Genomic DNA, 26,417 nt, shown 5'->3' with positions numbered 1-26,417 from the left:
CAGACTGAAGCAATATGATCACCGCCAAGTAAGTGGAGCTCTGTTACAAGTGGCGGTGCAGGAAGTCAGCAACACTTAGCTTCGATTTCCCGAAATGCCACCAAAAGTTATCAGAACTCTATCTGAGAATGTATTCTAACACATTCTCAAGTAGACAAACACATGGTAGGGATTCAACACAAGACCTATTTTAACTCTTTGCCAATGTGAATACTTAGCACAAATTACTTTCACTCCCATATGGGTGGTTGGTTAGTTAAAAAGTCAGAGAAACGAGCCAGCACAGCTTAAATCCTGGGCTTAAATCCAGGCAACATCTGATGATTAAACGGCATTTCAAGGGTAGCGAGTTGATTGTCTTAAGTCAGGTCACCAATGACCAGCATAAGAAATTATCATTAATCGATTTTTCACTAAATTTTGGTACATTACAGATCTCATCGTGAAAAGAGTGGTTTCACGATCATGAGACAAACACAAATCTCATAGCAGTCTGTGTGGGGAAATGCACCCTCTGTAGTGTAAAGCTTAAAAGGCCACTGATAAAAACATATCTTACGATCATGTACTGCCAAGCAACATTGGGGAAAAGACCAAAACATCTTTGAGACTCTTTTTATTTGAAATCATGAAATAAAAGTAGTTTTGAGCTGCATTTTGCCACTTGTTATTTCAACCAGAGAGTAACAAGGGATGACTCAGTAAAAACCACACCTTGCTATAAATTCTAATTAATGTTCTTGTTATTGCTAAAGGAAGCTACCACGCACTAAAATTATATTCACCCTTCAACATGCAGCACATCTGATTTCCATTCCACTCACACTCTTTCGATATTTCCATGATGCTGTCATGTCTGTTTCTGCCAAAAAAAAATTAATCTCACACGTGTACGCTTTCTTGTCCACCAAAAGCCAGGGAGAACAATCGGCACAAAGGCCGAACCGTGCTATAACAGAGCAGTCCATTGTCCTGGCCAAGGCCAAGACTGGAGAGACAGGAAAGAGAGGACTTCCTGGAAACCACCGGTTCCAGAACAAATAGATGCAAACAAGCCAACCGATGGATATGCATACAGTTCGGGGTTAAGGCTCTCTCTCTCTCTCATCTTCGCAATGTGACGCGCAATGTTTTTTTCCTGTAATATCGCTGAGAGCGCCATACATTTGACTGACTTACACTATTGAGTGTACGGAATGTCAGTGATGTCTTGTTGATGTCATTCAACTTTCACCTTACATTCGGAGCTTTTATGCGTGACATAATCCGAGACCTTTAAGATCACTTAAGGCCTTTGTATTCACCTTCAATGGGCTTTAAGTATGGCTTTCCGTGATGTAGAATTTGATTTTAGTAGTACATTTCTCTGCGTAATGTTCGTATTGCTCACTGTTTGCAAGGAAAAGGCCAAATATTTATACCATGCAAAAGGCAGTTTTGCCACAGCAGACTAACCACGATGCTACAATTCACACTTTCTTTAAAAATTCCAAGTTAAAAAATGTTCTTTCTGTCAACACAAATGTGGTTTCAACAACACTGTTTTTGTTTTTAGAAGTTTTCCATACTGAACTTCTGGAATGTCATAAAATAAATCGACCTTAGTTCCTTATTGCCACATGCAACCCTCAACTGGACAAGCAGATTGAGAAACGAATAAACAATTTATAGTATTTGTTGGTATATCAGACAATTGGCCTTTCCATATTTACATCAACCAGCATCATTTGTTTAAGCAAGCTACCTCTAAACCGGGGATGACGGGGTCTCATCTAAAGCAGAGCCAGGCCTACCAAACAAATGCCCCTAGTTTACCAGATGTTATTGCTTCTAGCGCTTCCTCCAAATGACAGGGAATTGTCAACACAAAAACAGTGGCCAAAACTCATTATGCACTGTTGTGCAACATTCTGGCCAATAACATCAACTAATCAAATTCCATTCTTACTACCGGATGAGAGGATTACACTAACAGTTACTTGTCAAGATACGATTCGACGAGCCATTACACAAACACCATTTAGGGTTGGATTTGTTGACATCAAGTGCCACTGGCAGTAGATCACGTGGACAACGATGTCCTAAAATATAGTTATCCACCACTCAGCTTATAAGTTTGGTCTCTCAGTTTTGATTAGGTAATTAAAGAGTATGTGATGTTGAGTTTTTAAAAGATAATTAACTGGAGTATTATTTGCATGCCCACATGTGTAAAATAACATTGCAAATGTTGCATATACAGAGATTTTGGAATGCACAGGCATTAATTTAGCAAATTAAACATGAATCGTGGCATACAATAAAACAAGACATGTTTACTGAAAAAAGTAAAATAAACAGTAATTTATAAACCAGTAAACAAACACATTTTTGGCCGATGTGATTTTCCATTTGTGCTGCGGACAGCTCCAATCAAAGTAAAAAAAGAGTCCAACATTGCCAATCCTACAAACAGACAGAGCTCCTCCCGCTTGGAGCACACAGACTCGAGCCAAAATCCTTCCTGTCGTGCTGTCCCTCTTGCCATCGTACATTTCACTTCACCGGCTTATACGTGTCGTTCAACTGCACTGGTGGCATCTGCATTAACAACACAGGGAATGTGTTGGTAGCCGGCACTGAAAAACGTTCCCGATCGGGCGTTGCCGAGGGTGAGTTGCCCCCGGAGCGGCCGCGTGGCCGCTTGCCATACCGCGGCGAACAGATGAGTGCCGGGGATCTCTCAAGTTACCACCTCTCCGCACATTGCTGGAGCTTTTTTTTAATTTCCAACAACACCTGCCCACATCAACCACAGCCTCTTGGCTTTGACATATGGCCACGTCACTATGCCTGTCTGTGCCATTGTTGCCTGTTATTCTGTACGGATCACGTTGATGTTCTTTGTTCTGTGTTGATGCGCCAAAAATCTCCCTTGTAAACTAGCTGGGTAACTGGCTAAATGGAACAAACCATTCAACAAACAAACATTGATTGCTTTTGTCAGTATGCCAACTGATCACGTGAACGTCCCATTGATGTAACGATAGCAAGGACCGATTTGTATTGACTATCTAAATGTCAGTATATAACTTTTTTTCAAAGTTTATCCTAATTGTGCTCGAAAAACAATTTATTCAAGAATCTCACAGAGCAGCACATGCTGTGTGAGGGAATGTTTCATTAAAGAGATGTTCCATATTTCCTCTTCTGAAAAATAATTTAAGTTGCTTTATTCTTCACATGATATTCTTCACACGTTGTCATTATGCTCTGCAATTAGATTGCATGACAGTCAAACTAATATTGTTAATTATTATAGCTGGAATTCAGCCAAATCGAAGGCAAATCTAATTAAACGATGTTTTATTTTTGTGGAGCCAATGGTGACCAGGCAGAGACTATTAACTTGTTTATCTTGAAGACCCAGTTTTATCATGGGTCGTTGCCTGGATTAAAACCATGGTTGTCAGCGGTATCAGCTCAACACTTGGCTATCCGAAACACTTGGCCAAATCAAGTCACATTTTCAAAGATCTACGAGAAGGAAGGAAGCGATGGTGAGGTGTGGTGGTATCAGTAGCCTTGACCACGATTACCTCTTAGCGTTGTTAGTGAATGTATTCATGTCTTAACTAAGAGTAATGTGATGTACTAACCTTTCTAGTTGAGCATCCGAAAGATTTACAGCACTGCCCCACATCACTGTATGACATTTCATTGTGTGGGACACTAAAACCATGAGAGCGTACGAGGCAGTAATCACAGACAACCATTGTGGTGGTTGCTAAGCAGGAAAAAATGAATGTGTAAAACTTTCAATGTTGTTTATCAATCTCACATGCATTCACTCCCATTTAATGATTGGCCTGAAGTTGCTCGCAGCATGTTCTGTGTTTCACATTTCAAATGATTGCTTGTCAAGGGTTGCTCTAAGACACAGTGTGATGTGTTCTCCAAAAGCCACACCTTGCATTAAACAAGTGATGTCACCAAGAGATGGCTATACCGACTATGATGGCTTACAACATTCACTGCTTGGTTCTCCAACTTATTTCTAACATATAAAAAAAACATTTTATCGACTTAAGGCACGCATTTAATTATCATGCTTCTAAAGGAAACCACAAATAGGCTACACTGTGATGTTAAGCGATGACGTTCATTGCTTACAACCAAATCACACTGAATGCGCCGAATCTTCTCAGATTTCATAGAAGCTAAGGTGGGATGAGTGCTTAAATTAATTACTAGTGCATAACAAGTGTTGTAGGTATGAGGCAGTGGGCTGCGATATTGCTAGATGGGAATAAGCAATGGGTTTAGTCCACGTGCAGATTTAACTTTTTGCTTCTCTCTATGGATTGAATCGGTGCGGACGTTTTTTTAATTTGTAGATATGGATTTTCTCCAGGTATTCCAGTTTCCTTCCACGTCAAACATTGATAAATGGATTTACCCAACATCCCATCGTAGCGAGATCCTCCTGCGAAGCTTTCGTGGTTATATAAATCACTATGGCCAATGCAATCATTAATTAATGTTGACATGAGAACAAACAGTACATTAATTGCAGACATCTCTAGTACACTTGTTTAAATGCTCATGACTCAAGCAGAGGCGTAAAATGTTACACCTATAACATAGTCACACTCATCTCACTACACTCATCTCCAAGGAATCTGTGTTTCCAATAGTCTGGTAGGGTGAAACATGGAAGTGTGAAATTCAATACCTCTGTCTGAGCAAGTAGGGACACTATGAAGCTATCTCTGTTCATTATTATTTGGGCACATTTCCTTCGGGACATGAAACGATTTGCCACCCCATCGTGATTTTATGAACTGGCACGATTCATGGCTCTAGTGGCTGCAAGGACCACATGAACCAATTGCATTACAACGTATACATATAGAAAAGACAATTGTTACACGCAATATATTGTGCATTTTGAAGATTACAACCCTTCTCAATATACTGCTGGATGAGGATCTCGCCACGCCGTGCCGGGTCATGGCGACTGTTCACGCGTTACACCAGCATGTGTTGATATATACCCGACCACGGCGATCATCATTGGCATGTGATATCTGAACCACCTTTCACCAACCCATAAGCTCATGACCGACATGGCACGAGGAGGCCTTCATCCAACAGTGGATCGATAAAGGGTTGGGAATCATAATTGTTTTTTAATCAATTGGTGCATCGTTAGATGCCTACCGTCCTTTATACCAATAAAGGGAAACCCCTTGCTGAAGTTGTATGGCTATGATCTACAAATGTATATATCAAATCAATAACTGTATTATGATAGGGATATTCATCACTGCACATTAAATAAAAACGAATGCTTTAGCAGTGGTGCTGCACCATTATCACCTTTTAATTATTAATAAGCAAAATAATGTACGGCACTTTGTCTTTCCACTGCTAGATGAAGGCCACACACTATTATCTGATAACAGAAAAAATACACAGTGGAAGTGGCTGTGTGGCGCAATCGCCCATATTTAGGGGAAAGAAGGGCAGAGTCAATGGATGGCTTATAGTTGCAGATCACACTCTACGGTGAGATGCCTCACATTACGTACCCATATGTTTTGGCAGTGCGGTTCTTGTCTTTGGCTTAAGTGTAAAAAAACACTCCTATGGCTTCAGTGCCAGGGTTATGCGGTTTAATCGAATAGAGCCATACTTTCTAAATGACTCTAACTAAATGACAACCACTTGTTTATTGGTTTTGCGCATTTTACGATGCACCCCTCCCCGTGCCTCTTCCTCCTCCTGGTGATGCAATAAAATGTCACAATATGGGATTACAATTCGGTTTAAATATTTATTTTTGCATTTGTAGTCAAATTTGGTTTTGGTTACTGTATTATCCAACATGTAACATTATATTCTCATTTACATATAATTTGTATATTTTGTAAATGCATCGATTCTTACATGCAAGATTTGATGCATGTGTAGCGATACATTGTATTGCATTGTACTTCACAATAACTACTGATTTATAAATAAAATAAGCAGCCAACGAGTCTGTGATGTATAATAAAAAACCTGAAATATGGTTTGAGTTTTCAGGAATGTTAGATAATTTATATATATACTGTACTGCAGTTCATTCAAAAACAACGAGTGCATTTTATACTCTGCGGCTTTTCCACAGAAATAAGCGTATGTCAAAGTGAAGGTTGACACACGATGCACCGAGAAGCATATCATGTTTTGTCATGTCCGTGCTTGTCCAGCCCCGGCTGAGAACTGGGATTAATCCCATTGTTTGGTTCAAAGGTGCCAGCATTGAAAATGTAATGGGCTGGGTCTAAACACTGAGCACGATTATGTATACCTCATAATGCACCCTTTATGTGTGCGTGATGCGTACGTGTAGTCGTAGTAATAATAATACTTTGCACTTATAAGGTGCCTTTCACAAAGAGTCTCAAAGAGTCTCAAAGAGTCTCAAAGCGCCCTTTGTCGATCCACTGCTGGGTGAGGTCATCCCATGGCTATGCAGGTCTTTTATTTGACCATACTTCACCGAGATGGTCAGTGCACATGGTAAAGGTGGGGAGCATTGGTTTTTAGAGTACAATCATGGATTTGTTTTTTTTTCGCAACCTAACCTGCATCAGTGCAGCCCTATGACAACCTGTATGTGCACTGTGGCCACTTATCCAATCACTATCCAGGCCAAAACCTGACTAGCTTAAGAGACCTGACAAGGCCTGGTGCATTCCGATTGATCTTATAAAAGGTGTTTGTCTTAGAGGATCTTAAACTGCGTTATTCAGTTGTGTTTGTTCAATGGGCACTGAACTATAACGGTGGTGCAATATTTTAGATAACATGAAAAACAATCAGCATAATGCAACACTGCCCACAGAATTTTAAATTACATATTAGACAGCTGTTACGATACTGAAGTAAATACAAATTGGTAGCACATTTCCAGGGCACTGCATCTCAATGAATCTGCAAAAATTAGAGGATTAGAGCAGAGCTTCCAAATTCAGGATCAGCTTTTAATAAATGCATTCGCTGAGTAGCAAACATCCATCAACATGCGTATTATTTAATCAATTACCATACTGAGCGCATGGTGGTAAGCTATCCAATACTTTCTCAAATAATGTTTGAGTTGGCAACAAGAGAAAGACAAATATTGTTGAAGGAAATGTCTCATGCAGTACAACGTCGCATATGTGACCATCACATATCCACCGTGACCAATTAACTACCCTCACTCAGTGCAGTACATGGTATTACTGTAAGTTTCTATACGGTACTTCTTCACATATCCAACCTTTTCACATACCCGCCGACACCTCCGTCCCCAGCAAGTTATATATGTGGCAGGGTATTGCACAACAAACGCTTGTAAATTCTAAACATGGCAGTGGACAGGCAGTGACCTGAGGTATGGCACGGGCTCTCGTAAGTTCAAGACGCTGCATGGGGTGCATGCATGGGCTGCATTGGTCGCATAGCAATGTGCACAACGACATGTCCCAGAGGTTCTGCATTGTGAACCTTGTGTGCCTACATGCCGCTAAAAGGGTGTGGCCAAACCCGATATATGCCCGCTGTATAACTTCTGACCTGCAACACAACCCTTCACGCGCAGGCTCAAATCTGCCGGTGGTGTTTATGAAAACAAGTCCTCTTCGCTATATTGGATGACTGTAGTGTGAATTTTTTTAGAGCGGTGTAACCGCACATGCATGACCGGATTAGGGTATAGTCTGCAGAGGCACAAGTTTATGGACCCCTTAGTTGACAAAGAAACTCTCTCTGAAATGTACAATGCACGGATGAATCATACAATTCTCAATGTTAACAGTTATTTTCCGTGCCAATACGTCATCATATAATTCTATTGTGACACTTAGGTCAGTGGATAGAAATGATGGAAGACTTAAAATACCTAGAGTAATGGTCATCAAAGCATGCATATTCGAATGATGTAGTAATGTTATTGAGGCAGAAGTTGTGGCGCAGTGGTTAGCACAATGCACCATGAACCAAGCCACCAGCGGTAGATTTCCTGGACATGGCTAACAAGAGTAGTGAGTGATGTCTGGACAAGTCGTGGACCACCCCTCTTCTTTTGCAACCCACATTGAACAGCGTGGTAAAATATTGGCAAATAACATTCACGACTGACATGGCATGAGGAGTTTGTTATGGTTATCCAGTCGTCAATCGACTAAGGGTTCCAATTATTTAATTACTTATAACTTAAATTGCAACTGCATATATACACGTGGTATACTTAGAAGACCTACAGTATTTGTAATCAATTCGCGATTTTTTTATAACTTAGTAATAATATTGGAATTGAAAAACAAATACAGATGAAGTTTATCTTCACAGTTTTTTGACAAGGAATGCAAGAATGGCTTATGGTTTAAAATTTTATATTTCATAAACATGGGAGTGAAATTACACATGAATGGGTGCTTATAATGAGATTGTTCATGCATACTCTCCACATGAAATAAGTATGAACACCAAGCATTATTTTGGTGAAAACAGATGCTAGATACTCTGCTGAAGCAGATACAGCTTATTTCTGCATCACTTTCCAAACATCTCGGCACATATATACGACATTATGAAATCTATATTTCACTTTGTCAACAGCCAGCACTTTTAAATTTTAGCTCCACTACAGGGCACAGAGCATTGGGAATGCCACCATGCAGTTGTATCGAAAAATAACAGATGCTTTTACTTAAGCTTGTAACTGCTTCTTACCGAAGAGGAAACCCAGCCAAAAACTCAATGTGGAAAAAAGGCACATTTACATTGTAATATATCAATATTATACACGTACAATAAACGTTTTATGCATTCGCTATATTTCTTTAATGTAATATATCACAACTGACCATTGTACGTTTTGCTATATTTTCCAAACAGATTTGGCGACAATGCATCCAGGCATCTGAATGTCCCTTGGTGTGCAACCATTGAACAGAACAGCTGTAGAGGCTCACTTTTTAAGTTAATTTATTGCAGTGTTTTACAAAACATAAAAAATACTTTATGAAGTCCCTAGATCAGTGTTCCTCAACTCCAGTCCTCATAACAAGGGGGGGGGGGGGGGGGCACAGGAGGTCGTTCGGATTGGAGTTGAGTAAACACTGCCCGAGAAGAAGCAGGCGGCAAGGTGATTAGCCACTACAGGTGGCACATATCGACTTTAGACACTCACAGCGTGCCAATAATAGCGGGCCTATGTTAGTAGAGATACTTTAAACTTGAAAATGAATTTGTATCCATTTATATATTCTAATCGTGTGCATTCAGTGCCACGGGAGTCCTTCTGCTTCGCGTTTCCAACATTTTTACACATGATAGCCTACTCTTAGTTTTTTCGCTAAAGTCACGTAGGTAAAGAACTTGCACCTTGGAATCCCTGCCTCACTTGATACAACAAATCTGGCTGTGACGGTCCCACCTGATGACGGAGGCTTGTGTTGCCTCCGAAACGTCGTGATTTTTATTATTTTAGTTTTATTAATTTTAATTTCATTTTTAACCTACGTGACTTTACCGAAAAAACTAAGAGTATGAATCCTTGCAGTCACGAAAGCTTCAAATCTAGAACATGATAGCCTCACAAGGATGTAATGTGTCCATTCTGGTGGAGGGGGGGGGGATTACCTTTGCAAATGAAGCATTTGATGTGAAAGTGGCGATCCTGCACACGCAGTGCCTCTCCCTTGCAGGGCTCCGAGCATTTGTGGCACAATATGGGCGGCTTGTCCTTGCCCGAGGTTGGGGGCTGGGCTGCATCTTGCTTCGGGGCCACTGGGGAGAGAGGGGGTCAGAAGGAGCTGTTACAAATGAGTACATTTTTCGTAAAGTTGCTTTTTAAGCTGGTAACAAATCACCCCGCAAGTCAAAAGTCGTCAAGAATCTTCTTTTAAAAACGTATTTAAATCCAAATTATCCACAACTATTTAAAAAAATGGGGGAGAAATGTTAATCTCTTCAGAAAATGCTGATGGGAAAAAAAACACATTTCATCGTAAATTCCTGAGACTATGACGCAGAATGTGGGTGGAGCGCGTGTCATACTTTGAGAATACTATTACCACCACGCGACTGACCTCATAGGGGTACAAAGCATTGCCTGTCAGTTTCCACGCATGACGAATATGATGTCAAGATGTTACAATGCCTCGAAAAATGTGACAAACAGGTGGCAGAGTTAACCCGTAAAGGGGTTGGGAGAAGAAGAAAACGTGTAACCCTTGCGCTTCAGTGTGGAAAACAAATAAACAGCCCGGCCACTTTGGAGAATTCAGATTAAATCCTTGTGAAGGCTTCATAGTCACAACAACAGCCCCAAACTATGCCTTGGTGATCTGATTAAGCCATAGTCCACAGACGTAGCGGGTGGTGGCTCCACAGACTTTGATCACGGTGGGGGTAATTGTAGTCACCTGCGCTGCACCGATAATTTGGAACTCAGTCCTGCGCATGTCAATAAGCCGATAAGTGGACCTTACATCTTCACAATGGCTTTTCCAGAATGATTAATATTTTATTGCGACAGGAGACTACTGCTTTGTTGCATTTTTTAATATATTTTTCTGTTCAATATCATAGCGTCTCATTCAATTATCTACCCTGAGATTTGGTTCAACCCGGGAGCTCAATATAAGAATACATTATTTGTAATAATTCTGTGAGCGAACATTCATCACATTTCATCTTCAAGTATCAAAACTCTATGCATACATATACACGGTGGTGGCATTCGAGATCGTGGTTGCTTAGGGTATCAATCTAAATCATAATAAGTCAGAGCCGTTTGTAAATCCACTGCTGAATGACAGTCTCGACCATGCCTCTCAGTCATGGGGGTTGTTTGACCATACTTAGCCAGACTGGTCCGTATGGGTTGGTGAAGGGTAGGCCAATTCCGGTTCCAGGTTCATAAATCCCTCGACCGATATTATCTGTGGCGGGGGAATCAAACTCAGCTTGGCTGAGTTTATAATGTGATGTGCTGACCTTTTGGCCACCACCCCACCAACAGAAAATATTGTGGGATGGGCAGGGGGCACAAATAATGCATTTTACTGGTACCCCCTAACTGCCCATAACAAAGTGGTCAGAAACATCTCTTGAAATGCTGCCTAGGGCTCTTTCATTGAACCGTAAACCCAGCACGTGAGCCAAAACAACGCATGGTTGTGTTGACAGATGTAGTAAATAAAAGAAATTGCTTGTGTCTACCGATGGTTAAAAGTACTTGGGGGGAAAATAACATCAGAATGTTTTAAAATGTATCTTCATCAGATATAAGGAAGCCTTTTACATAATTTAATGTTGCAGATCGAATCCCTACTATAGGGAAGAAGCAAAGCCATGCAGGAAAATAGATTCGCCAAATGTCATTAGAGGATTGTATTGGATTCTCATCAAATAAATGCATGTGTACATTATTCAGGGGTGTAGCGATTTCTCACCCCTAATATATTGTACAAGACAGGGACCACAAATGCAGTTTCCTGTAAACGTAAAAACGATGGTGTTGCATGTCCCGTAAGTTATAATCTCGTGCCAAACCATGTATCTTTTTGCCGTCGAATTCTGACACTGAAATGTAGAGTCAAATAGTTACATTGGGAGCTCGTAAAAAATAAATATTATTGTACCGTCAAAGCTGCTCTTAAGGTGATTTTTGACAAATATTTCTCAGTGAAGAGTTGTAAATTGGCAAATGCATTTGTCACAACCACAATTTATTACATGTCAGACTAATTTCTTAAATTTAAAAACCATTCATGAGGTAATATTTTCTAAATGTAATTCTCATCAGGCCCCAAAGTATATCGTGTAGCTTCTCTTCTCTGGCAGCATTTACTTAAAATGATAGTGTGAAATGTTAATCTGTACTCTGAGCTATATTTGTACATTGTGTATTGCACTGGGCCAGTCTCTAATTATAAAACACATCCACACAAAGCATTCCAGAGCAGCTACATACAACCCACAAGGTATAACAAAGGACAAATATCTCACACTGTTTACACAAAGCTGCACCTCTCTCAAGGCAATACCCCAACATCATAAACTCCCTTGGCATTCTGATGCAGGCAAAACAAAAAAAAGAGAGATCCCTTCCACAAATAAACACTGGCCCAATGCATGGTTGCTTTTTCCGTACATGTTTACTGTTCAACGTAACCCAACGCTGCCACGTTCCTTATCTAATGTGGATGCCAGCTGCCCTACGCTGGCTCATCTCCCTGGCGAAATCACAGAGCCAGCGTTCACAAACGACCAGGGGAGTTGCTTTGCAAGTCTGATTGTGCACATGGGTCCACGCAGCTCTGTAATCCTTCAAAGGCCTTAGCACTCTAATTAAGTTTGGCACAAATTGCATCAATCAACTTTGAGGTACGTAACAGATTTGCAAACCTAACCGCTAATTTTGAGACGAAATAATGGTATTGCGTTTAAGCTAGCGGATATTATGGGTCATGTAATTTTCTAATTGTTGCGTTGTTGTTCTGTGAAAACGTTCGCTTGCTTTAGAGGCCTTCATCCAGCAGTGGACAGAGGTTGACGGTATTGAACTGTTTTAGCAGCAGTAATGGTGTCACCCCGAGCAAAATGTCCTTCGGGCGAATATGGACAGCTTTCAAAATATCAGGATATGATTTATATTGCTCATTGCAATGCACAAGGGTGATTGCACAATATCCATTAGCGCTCAGCACAGCGGACACAAAAAGCTACCGCATCGCAAAAAGCCACCACATCACCGCTTTGTTTTGCCATATGTCAGCACCTCCCACTGAACACTTACTCCCACAAGGATATGAGACGATGAAACACGAAGCGTATTTATTATTCTTCACTATTAGGTTAGTTAACTTAAAAGGGAAATGTGGTCACGGTAGAAAATCTAACAAGCTAATATATTTCATGAACTGGAAACACAAATCGATACAAATGCTAACGACTATAGTAACTAAGAAAATACATTCACCAAATACAAATTACTGCAGTGCATATATTATATATTTTAAAGTTATTTATGCTTTCCTAGAAGTACAAATATTTTCTGTAAACATTTTGAAAAATGCTAATTTTAAAAAACTTGAAGCAAAGAATAAGGCAATTGAAATGCTCCAAAAAAAGATTTTACTTCCGTAATTGAAATACTCTGCTGCATTCTCCTCTTCTATTCCCTAACGAGCCAATTACATCCACTTTAACACCAGTTCCTTCCTGGCCATTTCAATAATAGGTTTGTGAATGAGCAAGCTTTTATTAAGCACAAATTCTGTACATTAAGACCGGATGTTGACGTGGTGTAATGGTTAGCACTGTGGACTTGCCATATAGTATGATTCGATCTCCTGGAAAACAATCGGCGAGTTTCTTAACTCTTTCCCGTTCCAATGACGTACAAATTTTCTTCCAATTCTGTTCCGATTTTGCACGCTTATGTCAGCGGAACGGAATCGATTCAGAATGGAACGGAATCGATTCCCAACTGAATCAGAAGTAAAAGGCTACGCGGGAGGGCGTGGCATAGTTTGACGCCAGCTATCAGTGTGGTGGTGTCACTACAGTTCTCTGCGGGGAGTATGTCTTTAAAAACAGCTGTGCTACGCAAATTAACGCCGAACCGCTTGCGCGTTCCGAGTTTCAGCGGTGAACGGGACCCACCCTGCAACTTGCAAACGTCTCGGAAGGGGAAATGGTAAAATCCCCCCTACCTCTGTCCTATCAGTAATATGAATGGGCACTCTCCAGTTAGTCGATGGACAGGTTACGTGCGGTGGGGTAACACGTGGGTACTCCGACCTCTTCCAAGATGTCTAGCCAGAAAGGAAGAGTAGGCTAAAAATGCCCAATAGAGGTGCTCTCTAGGGTTTCCCCTACTGGAGGCCCTACCCCTACAGCGTGAGCAACTACCTGCAGGGCTGCACCTTTACTTTTAATAAGACGACCAACGACTTGAATCCCATAATAAAATGTAAAAAGTTAAATTATACGTATATTTCAAAGCCAAGCATGGAAGTATTCCACTGTCAGTTTCTATTCGTACAGTATATATAACACTGTCAAACTGCTCTGATCGGCAAAGTCTGTGGTGTTGGACAGATTCACAAATTTTACCATTATCTGTGAATTGGCACTCCCATTAGCAAATATTTCATATGTAAGAGGAAGGAGTCATGGAAAGTCACTACATTTATCCCTATTATCCGTGAGAATCCACAGATTACAGAGATGTAGAAGACGATGATGGGAGCCTAAGATGATGGTGACAGATGAACATGATAACTTCCGTCACTAACGTAAATGCTACCACTACCATCGCCTCCCGCCGCTGATGATTGATGAAGACATTGATGATGGTGGCTTCAAACACCAGTCACTGTCACTGAAACGGCTAATGGGACGCGTGTTAGAGTGGCATCCCAAAAGGTCAGCTATCACTTAAAAGTCGGCACAGTTTTGCCTCGACGAAAGAGGGTGCCGCAGTGGCAATGTTAACTATCTCGCCTGGTATGCAGGAGGTCACATGGACTTTTCTCCAGGTCCTCTGATTTTTCCATCCACATTTAGAAACATGTGTTTAGTGCATTTGACTGGTGTAAATTTCCACATAAGCCACTTCGTTGAGCTATTATTTTTTGCCAGGTCGCTTCTGAAAAAAATGCTATATAGCTCATTGGGCCTGACCTGGTAAATTAGAAATAGTTTAGGTTTAGTTTAGTTTATAGGCGGGACATCGTAGGACACCTCACGGGACAGTGACAATAGACCAACAACTGCGGAATCAAGATGACGATGAAGATGTGTGATCGCACTTGATGATGTTGAGGATAATCTTGTTTTTTCTGACATCTTCAGTTGCTGTCAATGCTGCCGCAGTCATAAAGTCCAGATCAGTACGTTATGCTCCAGTACACTGCACTGTAGCAAGGAGCAAATGTATGTTACACAGAGTGATCTCTGATAACGGTTGTGGTACTATGTGCTAAAATAAATCGAATGACTCACCATTATCACTGATAAAGAGTTGTTTTTCCAATGTATTTTAGGAAGAATGTGTGTTTACTGTGCAAATGAATCTACTATGGGGTTCTTTCGACCATTTAAAGTGTAGTATTTTGGGCACGTGGCGACTTGGAAGCCATGAGATGGCAGTATTGTTACCCCCTGATATGTTTCCTCCCAGTAATGTGGTTTCCTCCCACATGTCAAACACGCATTTATGGTATTGGCCAAACATCAAAATGCAGAACCTTCCAGTAAATATTATCTTGGTACTCAATGAGGCTTTCCTGGGTGATTGGTATTCACACAATTGGCATAATTTTTGAAACAACAAATCATACATAGTATGCACCCAATAGACTGTATTAATGGTGGTTTAATATTAATACCAATAGGTTTTTTATCACTGCAATATGGAAAAGTAATATGGAACAATATCCTTGCTTTCCGAGGTTTAATGAAGTGGCTCAAAGCTGTAAATGTAGGTTGAGTTTGAGGATACCAACAGTATTGTAGTTTAGAAATTGATGTTCAGGAAACAAGACAGCAATACAAATGTAAACACCCTTTGCTCCTAACTATTCCCATTGTTTTAAAAAAAATTGTCCTTGAAGACCACAGGGAAAGCACCATCCAAGCCGTGGTTTCCACACACATGGAATTAAATGAATGCCTTAAGCTTGCATTAATGAGAAACGCTCACTGCAAACTGTTATCAATATGGTGTTCTACATTGACAAAATGTGTCACTATAATTTTTTACCAAAATGAATGCTCAAGAAACACAACTCCACCAAAATGTTGTGAAACAACAACTGTTGGGACGACTTGACGAATACGTACAATACGTGATGCCAAATTTACAGTTGTTAGCATGCTGAATTTTGAACCCCAGCCACAGAGTTTTATTCCAAGCCACGGTTAACATCAGTGTCAAGTGATATCAAAACCAGTCCTACCCTTCCCCACACTTCTCCAACCCTTGCTGACCAGTGCAGTGAATGATGATAAAAATGGCATGGCGAGGCCTTCGCATATAGATTGAGAATACTCGTATTTATGATGTATTATTTTATACAGAGTATCTACATATTACAAATCACAATACTGTTTTTTTGGGTTAGATCGCGTAAATATATGTGTTGTTAAACCCGCCACCACCCGACAGCCAACTAGTAAGGTTTGGTCACGGCAACAGAACATGCCAATTCGTTGCTAGTACTGCACACCAGTGTGTTGGAGAGCAAAGCCACAACATTTACAATCCGAGTACGACATTTCACCAATAATTACAACTAGCTTCATCAGGCGACAGCCAGATTTGTTACAAATACTGTATCTTGTAAATAACCTAACTCCTTGAAGGGAAATGTGTTCTGCTGCGAGTTAATTCCTTGGGATAGCCAAGCCATAGACTTAAGACCACCCCACTTTAACATTTTATGTTCATTCTTAACATAACCTAAATTCCTGTGGCCATCCATAATTCAGTCCATTGCAGCAGCCTAAACCACTGGGGTTAACTAACAAATGCATGTTCACTTGGGTAATGAAAACATGATCTAGAAATACTTTAAACAATGTACTCTATTGCAATTTTCATTGTTGACTGTCAGTCCAACTCACTGTAGAATGTCAGTGTTTTCAGATTAGATTTACAATGTAATACAATTAAAGACATTACACAATAAAACACTGATAAGGATTTACAAAATAATATTGAAAGCTTTAAGAATTTCCACCATTAAATGTTACCCTTACCTAGTTTATTGTATGCTGGGTGGATGATCTGTCATTGTTAGATGATGACATGACTATTTCAACTGTCATTGATATCAAATGAACAGCACGTTTAGGATTTACAAACACGGAATGATATTCTCAGTACTGTATGATAGATTAAATAATTATCGGGCCTTTGCCACCACACTGCTGGATGAAGCTCCCACCCCCCATGTGATGTGAGGCACGTGGGTTTGTTTGACCATATTTCACCATGCTGGGCATTCCAAGTTATGTTGGTTCAGTGGATATCACTCACCACTGATGTTTTCCATGGCTGGGAATCAAAACGCAGTTCACAATCCAATGCCCTAACCACTGTGCCACCACTCCCACCACTGTACTACAGTGTATAGTTGACTGTACATGCACGTTTACATTTAATACCACAATAGACTATCAATATGTAATTTCTAGAACCTCTAACACGTAAAAAAATAAAACCCATAAAATATAAATCCTTATGCGGTTTGGAAAAATGAGCCCCTTGTAGTGCACACAAATAGAATGGCATAACATGCATGCCGGAGGCTGCTATTTTTTGCATGCCACAGAGTGCATCCTCTTGTCGCTGTTTGTGGGCGGTCACACACACACATACACGTCACAAAGGTAGGGGAAGTGTTGGAAAGGGGCCAGGAATTTTTGAGATTTGCCAAAAATAAACCGAGCAGGCAATTAACTGGTGGCGCCGATGAGTGCACGCGGCTGGGGCGGCTGGCCGACAGCTAACGTCACCGATATCAATAGACGTGCTCGGAATTCATAATCCCGTCTACGGGAAGCACAGTTCACTCCACATGCATTTACAGGGCAACTCGAATAATGAGAATGCGGCAGATGTTAGTTACCACTGAATCAAAGATGCCATTATCACAACGTATTTAAATACTACAATAGTAGTATATATAGGCTCTTTGTCAAACCACTGCTGGGTGAAGGCCTCCTCTACATGCCATGTTGGGTATTGGGGTTGTGTGACCGTACTTTACCACACTAGACAGTGCATGTCGGTAAGAGGGGGCCTAGGAATGGTTCAGACATTGACACTTATCACTGATGTTAACCTTGGCCAGAAATCGAACACAGGTCTCTCTGGGTTCATAGCAGTCTACTCACCAATGTGCCACTACTCCCACATCAATAACATATTTAAGTTAACATAGATCACAACGATTGGTGTTGGTCATATAATATGTATGTACCTGAATTACACTGCTCCCATACAGTGCAATGTTTTATATCTCCTTTATTGCGCTTTTAATTAAATCCACCCAAGGCTTTCGTATGGATTGGTGAAATATTCATAATCCAGATTTCTGGAATCTTCATCCGAACGTCTGCTTCCCAGTCCCGAGAGCCCTGAGAGGTGAAGGCAGCAGGACGTGTGGGGATGCTAGAGACCGGGGTATATTTAAATAATGTGGAATGTGCCCGGCATGTAAGAGGCGATTTAGGAACTTGAGAACCCAACATCACAAAGTTTTGGTGATGGAAATAAATTCCGAACAACAAAATAGAGATGCAAAAAAATATTGTACATACTAATTTGGGTGCGGCAGTGGCGCAGTGGTTATCCCGTTGAAATACTAATCCAGCGACCGGAGTTCGATTCACGACCCAGCTAAGAGCAACGGTGAATGATACTGAACAGGTCCTGGGATCCCCCGATCACTGACCAGCATGGTGGTCAGTGCAGCAACTTTAATTTTTTTACCAAGGCCCTCCGTGGATCATTCTTGTAAAAAAAGGGGTTTTTTTCGTTTTCGACCAGTAAAATTTGTCACCGATCACATATTCCCGCAACATGTAAAGCGTGTACCGATACTTGTAGCGCGATTGATATAACCACGATTGTAACTAACATCTGTACTGTATAACATCTGTACCATCGCAGGACACCCATGAAATCAAGCCCAACATCTTATTGGGCCCTTCGTGCTGAAATTAATAAAATCTAAATCTATAATCTTACGGCTGAAAGTTTCATACCAGTGTCAACAAATAAATACATTAATCAACACCATGGGGAGCCTTACCAAGCAGTATATTTACAAATGAATGTTACGTAGATGTACAAATTATTATTGCTTCAAATGTCATGCAACATATCTGATTCCCTTCATTCAGTTCAATGGTGATTAATTTTAGAGCCTCCAGATTCAATATATGCACAATCCTGTATGGAGAAAAACTAAAGCAGAAGGGCCATAGATGTGATATTAAAAAGCAATCATCATTACCAAAACAATTTAACCAAAATTGTATTAGGTCCATGCAATAGCCTTGCTGAAATATTGCACCATGTTCCAGTTTACCCTTTGGCATCTCACAAAGGAAAATAAACGACTGTCAAATGATGCCGAATAAAAAAATATTCAACTTGAAGCAAAGTACCAATACAGTAACAACAACAAAAATCACCTTCCGTTTTGCGTTTGTCATATCAGTTTCCTCTCATTTAGAGGAATGTTTGCATTTTTACTTGTCAGTAACATACATCCGTACTGGAAGAGCATGAAAAACATTTAATGCTTTTAAAAGGGGGCACTGTGCTGAAATGCCCTGTTTGCAAGACAACGGATAGAAATGTTACGTTTTTACCAAAGCATATTTTTTACGATCACATTGCACGTACACGAAATATTCTTTGAGGTTAACTTTCAGCTACTTGACATAATTTAGCAGCTGTGAAGGAGGCTGTGTTTATAGCAGACAGATGTCACTGCCAACCTTTGAATTCCTCCGAATGGCTGCTTTTTTTCGGCCAAAGCAAGACATTTAACACATACCAGCGTTATCACACATCACAACATACCCCCCCCCCAGCCAAGTACGTTTAAAAGATTACAGCTATGATCGGCATGGCCATTATTCAAGCCACTGCATCTGAAATAATAGCCCAACACCAATTTTCCATATATGCATCAAGTTATAATTTGCGCATGAATGTGGCCATTTATTTCGGTGGCAATTCATTTCCACGAACGCTCCTGAGCGCACAACAACACAGTGTGTGGAACGGAGTCACGTGACTGATGGAAAATCGTACGCAGGTAAAAATGTGTGAATCTAAAATAAGCACCATTATAGGGCTGCCGCTGTTGCCGTCAAGTGTACGAACGCCCAAAATTATTCCATAAAATTGCAAATTGTGGAATAAAAATGGGCGGTGGGTGGGAAACACCACCACTACAATTACACGTCGTGATGAGTCAAAATGTTTAAAGCCCTTGTCAATGTCACCATCGTAATGGCAAATCGTACTGCACGCCACACAGGTAACATTCCAACACATTTGGATGCTGTATAAATCCACAGCGGATAGTGCATTGTAACACTCCCGCTCTCTCTCTCGAGGGTTTTTTTTTCAACCAACATGTGTTCTGCAGCCATAATGCACCATGATTTATAGAGCTTAGCCAAGAATTCACATATTCTGAAACGGACTACATGCAGAAATGTTTGCAGTCTATACATTATAATGACAACATAACAAGCCACGCCACAGAACAACAAAGCAGACTCATCTTATTTATTTTACCTTGTCCGTCCAGAACAACCATTAGCACCGGTTGTCTTCTCGATTGCCGGAGGAAAAAAAGAAAGGGGTGCGGCGGGGCCCGGGGCGCGCAATCCTCCTCGAGCGCAAAACGAGTGAGGAGCGTCTCTTTTATTGACGCGGATGAATCCAACTCGCAGCAGCAGCAGCAGCCGCTGTGTCAAACGCTGCTGCCCCCACAAGGTTCCGAGAGCGAGCTTGAATGCGGATCCTCCCCACACGCCCCTCGGCAGAAGCGACGAGGCAGGACCAGCTAGCGTCACGCCCAGCAGGCGGACAAGCAACCCACGCACGCACGCACACGCGCACCCTGCGCACGTATTGCGTTTCGTCATGGGCTCTCTGATAATTCGGCACAGCTGCAATCTGTCGTCAGACTGTTCCCAGCCCAACCCACCCACTCCTACCCCAACCCCCCAATGGATGGCTGCCTCATCTGCACTCTTGCACCCCCCCCCCCCCCATCATCCCAAGCATGCTGCGACGACGCGTTGCACCCCCGCTCCTGCACACGAGCAGGCGCATGTTGGGTGCGGCTCGGCTGAAGCATTTCAGTGCGGCCAAATCGAGTCTCCATTCACGCCATGAGCTTATCAGTGTTAGGCGAGGAAACACAGGCACACCCCCCCCCTTCCCAGCACAACAAAAAAAGATAGAGCCATGTCGTTTGCGACTGATAGTTAACCGTGGAAGCAACGGTCTCCTTGAGATATTTGCATCAATAAACAGCTACATATGTACATAATTTGACATTACACTCTGCCAATCTTTTATACGATTATTGTACCTGGATTATTAATGTAAACGAGGTTGTAATGAAAAAAGGAGATTTGGTTTGACTATTTATAATTGTTATAAACATGAAATTCAATGTCATTCATCATGTGTCCATGTTTAAGTAACCATGATCGGCACTGAAACATATACATTAAACAGCATATTATCAAGTAAGAGAATAGTGCATGTTCCTATGTTAAAATGCATTGACTCATCGATTAATATTCTTTCTTTAGCTCACCATACACACATCGATCCATCAGTGAAAAAACTATATTTTTGGATGCGTAGAGCAGTATAAATGGGCACACCGAAATAAATTGATTGGCAGGTGGCATGTTGATATTCTAAAGTGGGGGTGCTCCCATCACTTTAAACAAGTCTGGCCAATATGGAAGAGTAGGCCAAATACCTTCTAGCAGCTCTCGAGAGCTCTCTTTAGTGGAGGCTCTTCTGCCAGTAGTGGCGTAAGCAAGCAACTGCAGAGCTGCAAATGTTTGCCTTTTTTTATGAGTAGCGCATAGATGCACATCCTAAATGTTGGCCTTTTACTGAAAATGTTTTCTAGATTTATTTACTTTTTGTTCAGACATGTCAGAAATCGTAAGGGTAAGTGTCAATGTTTTCACTTGAAAATCTGTCATGAGAGAAAACTGAAATGAAAAAAATTAAATGGTGAAAATCAGATTTGTTTTTATTGTATGGTAATGCATTTTGAACAAAAAAATTTTAATGTCATATTTTTTTTATGTGGGAAATCAGTCATAGCAGCAGTGGTTCGTTTATGTATTTGACAATCAGTTTGATTTCCACTCACAGCTAACATCAAGCGTGATATCTGAACCAGTACTCGGCAACTCTTTCACAAACCCTCATTAACCAGCGCGGGGAAGTATGCTTTTATAATCCCCATGACCAACACAGCTTAGGGAGGGCTTCATCCAGCAGTAGACTGACCCAGGGTGGTAAATCAATTATTTATTAAGTCATTTATGAGCTATGAATAGCTCATTAATTAATAGTTCATAAATGGGGATTGAGCATACTTATCATCGCAGAAGTGACTTAAAGTGTTTCAACTTAGAAAACTTTCTGGATTTTATGCCATTGGCCAACTCCTAGACCCACTGAATGGGATATCCTCACAATGGGAAAGGTAATTACACTTCAATCAAACTATCTAAAATAAACTTTTGGGATTCATGAAAAAATAACGCTGATGATTCTCTCAACCACAGTGAGCCCATTATCTGACAACACCCACGATGCAACATCACCTACCAGAACATTTCAGACACTCCCTGTAAACCTCAATATATTCTCAAGGAGGCAAATCACCCAAAATGTCAAAATCGTATTTTCCTCTCAGTGCCAGTACAGGCGTGTCTCACTTAACGACCGAGACACGTTGCACGAAAATTACTCAGGAAACGAAAACGCGTGAAAAGACCATTAGCTCCCATGTTAAAAGCTGAGCTACGTTTCAGGCACATTTTCACTTTTGAACAATTTTATTTACGTGTGAAATACGAATTATATTTTTTAAATAAAGCAATAAAACATCAAATGTAACACTTACACATTAAGAACCACAGTGCAATATCTCCCATATAGCCTTCACATACTGTTGGAGCAAGTGCTTGTTAATAAAACATCAAATGCAACACTTACACATTAAGGACCACAGTGCAAGATCTCCCATATAGCCTTCACAGACTGTTGGAGCAAGTGCTGTTAGCGAGCGCCGATGAAGACCGGTCAGGCACACGAGGGGTGGGTGGCCTGCACCACGCCCGGCCGCCTTTTTCTCACTAGTGGCGATGATTACACACCACACCAGGTACTCATTTGAGGCTGAGTCCACCTAGGAGAGGCCCAGGACCGGTTCAGATAATCGTCACTGGTGTTGGCCATGAGCGGGAATCGAACTTGGGTCGCCGGGTTCGTAGCGCTACATGCTAACCACTACCTAACCGCAACAACATAACGTGCTATCTCCCCCCCTACCCACTGCCCATCCATTAGTGTGACCACAAAGCCCCTTCCCTCATACAACCAAACACATGCGCACTCAGCACAGGAGAGTTTGTAAACAAACAGCTGCGGGCCACCGTGTGCCTGCTATCAATCGGTATCTGGTCGATAAGCGAATTTTTTTCTCGTTTTGCAAACAAATGGGTCTCAATTCAAATTGCTCGTTATAGCGAATTTTCGTAGAAAGAACACTAGTTAAGCGAGACGCACTTGTATTCTTATTAATCAACCTGTTCTTTTATCTAAAAAATACTCTAACCTGGATGAATACCTGACAGCGAGAAGAGGCAAAGCGAGTGGTAGCAATGGCACACACAACAGCATTTGCACAACTCTACCAGAAGCTTGACAACATAGGAGGCGAGAAAATAGTATACTGTTTGGCAAGGGCCAGAGAGAGAAAGACCATGGACATGGACCACGTGAATCTCGTTAAGAACAGTGAAGGATGAACAATCTTAGATGAAATAAAGGTTAGAGAGAGATGGAAAGAGTACTTTGAGAAGTTGCTGAATCTGGAAAACCCAAGACGCGAAATGGTTGATGAACATCAAGGAATTTAAGTAGTTGCAGATACTCGAGCCAGATACTATAACCAGATACTATAAACAGAGAAGAGGGAGTGGAGGTTCTGGGGAGCATGACACATCAAAGAATTGAAGTAGTTGCATATACTAAAACCAGAGAAGAGGTGGTGGAAGCTCTGGGGAGCATGAAACATCAAAAGGCAGTGGGACCACAAGGAGATTCCAATTGATGTGTTTAAATTAATGGGAGTGAAGGGGGATGAAATATTTATGGGGCTGTTTGGGAAAATCTGGATGGAGAAGACAATGCCGGATGCGTGGAGAGAGAATACATTGGTTCCCATCTTTAAAGGGAAAGGCGATGTACAAGAGTGTGGGGACTACACAGAAATAGCCTTGATGAGTCACACCATGAAACTCTGAGAAAGGATCATGAAAAGGAAACTGAGGAAGCTCGTGGATATTGGCGAGAGTGAGTTTAGATTCAAACAAGGAAGGTCAACAATGTGTGCAATCTTTGCACTGAAAGTATTGATGGATAAGTTCAGAGAGAAGAAACAGGACCTGCACATGGTGCTTATTGATCAAGAGAAAGCACAAAGCAGTGTGCTGAGAGACCTCATCGGGTGGTGTATGAGAAGAGGTATTTCTCAGGTACATGTCTGGCTGATCCAGGATATGTATGAAGGAGGGCAAATGCGTGTGCAAAACAGCTGTGGGGTGTCGGAGAGCTTTTAAGTCAAGCGGGAGTGAAGCAAAGATCCGTCCTGAGTCCCTTCCTGTTCATCCTGGTGCTGGACACATTAACGAGAGATATTCAGAGGGAGTTCCCCTGGTGCATGCTGTTTGCAGACGATATTGTGCTATGTGATGAAAGCAGAGGGGTAGTGGAAGATGATTTGAAGATCTGGGTTCAAAAGATTGAAGGGAATGGGTTGAGGATCAGTCGGACAAATACGGAGTACATGGTGGCAAATTTCAGTGGAAATAATGTGGAAGGATTGCAAATTGAAAGTGACCAGTTAATGTTAATGAACAAACAAATAAGTACCTGGGTGCAACGATTTGTGCTGACGGATCACTAGGAGAGACGAGAACAAGGGCTGGATGGCTGAAATGGCGAGAGATGACTGGTGTGGTGTGCGATAAGAGGGTCCTCCCCACTTTGGTTGAAGGGAAAAGTGTACAAGACGGTGGTGAGGCCGGTGCTGTTTTATGGGGCCAAGTGCTGGACACAAGAAAGAGGAAGGACCAAGCTATGGCAGTCACAGAGATGAGAATGTTGTGGTGGATGTTGGGTTTAACAAGGAAGGACAGGGTGAGAAATGAACAACTGAGAGGAAAACTCAAGGTGGTAGAAATCACAGAGAAAATGAGAAAGGCCAGTGTGGTTCAGTCATGTTGACAGACAACATGAAAATTAAGTGGGACAGAAGGTGCAAGTGGAAGGAAAGAGATCAAGAGGAAAGGTAGAAGAGGTGGAGCGATGTAGTGCGATCGGACATGGTGGCCCGAGGAGCTGAAAGAGAGATGGCAGAGGACAGGGCAGTATGGAGAAGGTTGGCAAAGACAGCGGACCCCACATGAGTGGGAAAAAAGCGTGGAAAAAGAAGAAGACCCTTACCTCTTCTCGGACGTCTGGCAAGCATGGAAGACCATGTCAAATACCTTCAAGAGAGCCTCTCTGTATGTGCCCTTCCACTCGCATTGGCAAGTAAAAACAGGACTTCACATTTACCTACTTAACTTAATGTAATTTCACTTAAGCAGACATCCCATACCTGTCATAATGTTCTGCTACACTGTCCTGCAGTCAGCTACGTATGTCATATCCTGGATGAGATTCAATTCAAAACCTACTATTACTCGGTTTTCCACTTGACTTTTGTACTCATCTCCATCACAACTATGTCTGGGGTGACGTGTATTTATTTGTAATGAATGACATTCGTGTTAATGTTTACCAGTCAGCTGCTACTAGGCAGAGCAAAAAGAGGCCTCGTGGTGGCACTGTGATGGGTGGGTGGGGGAGCGGTGGGTTGGGTGGCAGCGATAATTAATTAATTGCAGACGTCGAGGACAAGGCAAGCACTGTGGTTCTTTATGTGTGGTATTACATTTGATGTTTTATACTTTATTTTGTTATTATAATATATTTCTAACGTAAAATTTTTTTAAATCAAAATTTGAATATTTTGGGACTGAAACGTAGTTCACCTTTCAACCTGGGAGTCAATGGGGAAAATGATCATTTAACGAGTTTTCACTTCACGAGCAATTTTCGTGCAACGCATGTCACTCGTTCGGCGAGACATACCTATATTTGTGCAAAACGTAACACTCTGCCGTCATAGTAATCCATGACAGTGGATGTCAATGTTATCTCGGGTTGCCCTCATACGGAGTGGTGAAGGCACTAAACAAATGCACGATAGCCCTACACAGCTGTGGGACAGCAAACATTCCCACCACGGCGTACAGCAGGGACGGTCAAACTTTAGCTCACCAGCCGCATGCAGTTCCCAGGCAGTTCAAGTGCAGCTTGATACAGGTGGAGCTAATTTGTAACATGTTCATATCCATCCTATTTGAAATAATAAAAATGTGCGCAAAGCAATAGCGGATCCAGACATGAGTACGGTAATCCTGACGCTCTCACAGATTTCTAAATTCAAAACTCAACAGCCAAAAAGCATGACCGA

The 26,417-nt window shown here is 41.5% G+C and overlaps 1 protein-coding gene across 16 annotated transcripts in view; it reads right to left on the bottom strand.

Annotated features, from left to right (window-relative positions):
* Positions 1 to 26,417, bottom strand: part of LOC133343436 (actin-binding LIM protein 1-like) — a 91,120-nt gene that overhangs the window by 37,612 nt on the left and 27,091 nt on the right. For 15 of the 16 annotated variants that reach the window (XM_061553043.1, XM_061553049.1, XM_061553044.1 and 12 more), the window contains one exon: positions 9,661 to 9,807. In XM_061553043.1, the coding sequence (XP_061409027.1) occupies positions 9,661 to 9,807 (147 nt within the window). Of the gene's footprint in view, positions 1 to 9,660; positions 9,808 to 20,359; positions 20,680 to 26,417 lie in introns of those variants that run through there. The other variant, XM_061553048.1, reaches the window with a different exon arrangement.

The sequence above is a fragment of the Lethenteron reissneri genome, chromosome 17, assembly GCF_015708825.2.
Source record: "Lethenteron reissneri isolate LAM-NWPU_2019-01 chromosome 17, ASM1570882v1, whole genome shotgun sequence".
Classification (NCBI taxonomy): Eukaryota; Metazoa; Chordata; class Hyperoartia; order Petromyzontiformes; family Petromyzontidae; genus Lethenteron; species Lethenteron reissneri.
Note: the sequence above shows the minus strand (reverse complement) of the source record. Positions and strands in the feature narration are given on the sequence as shown.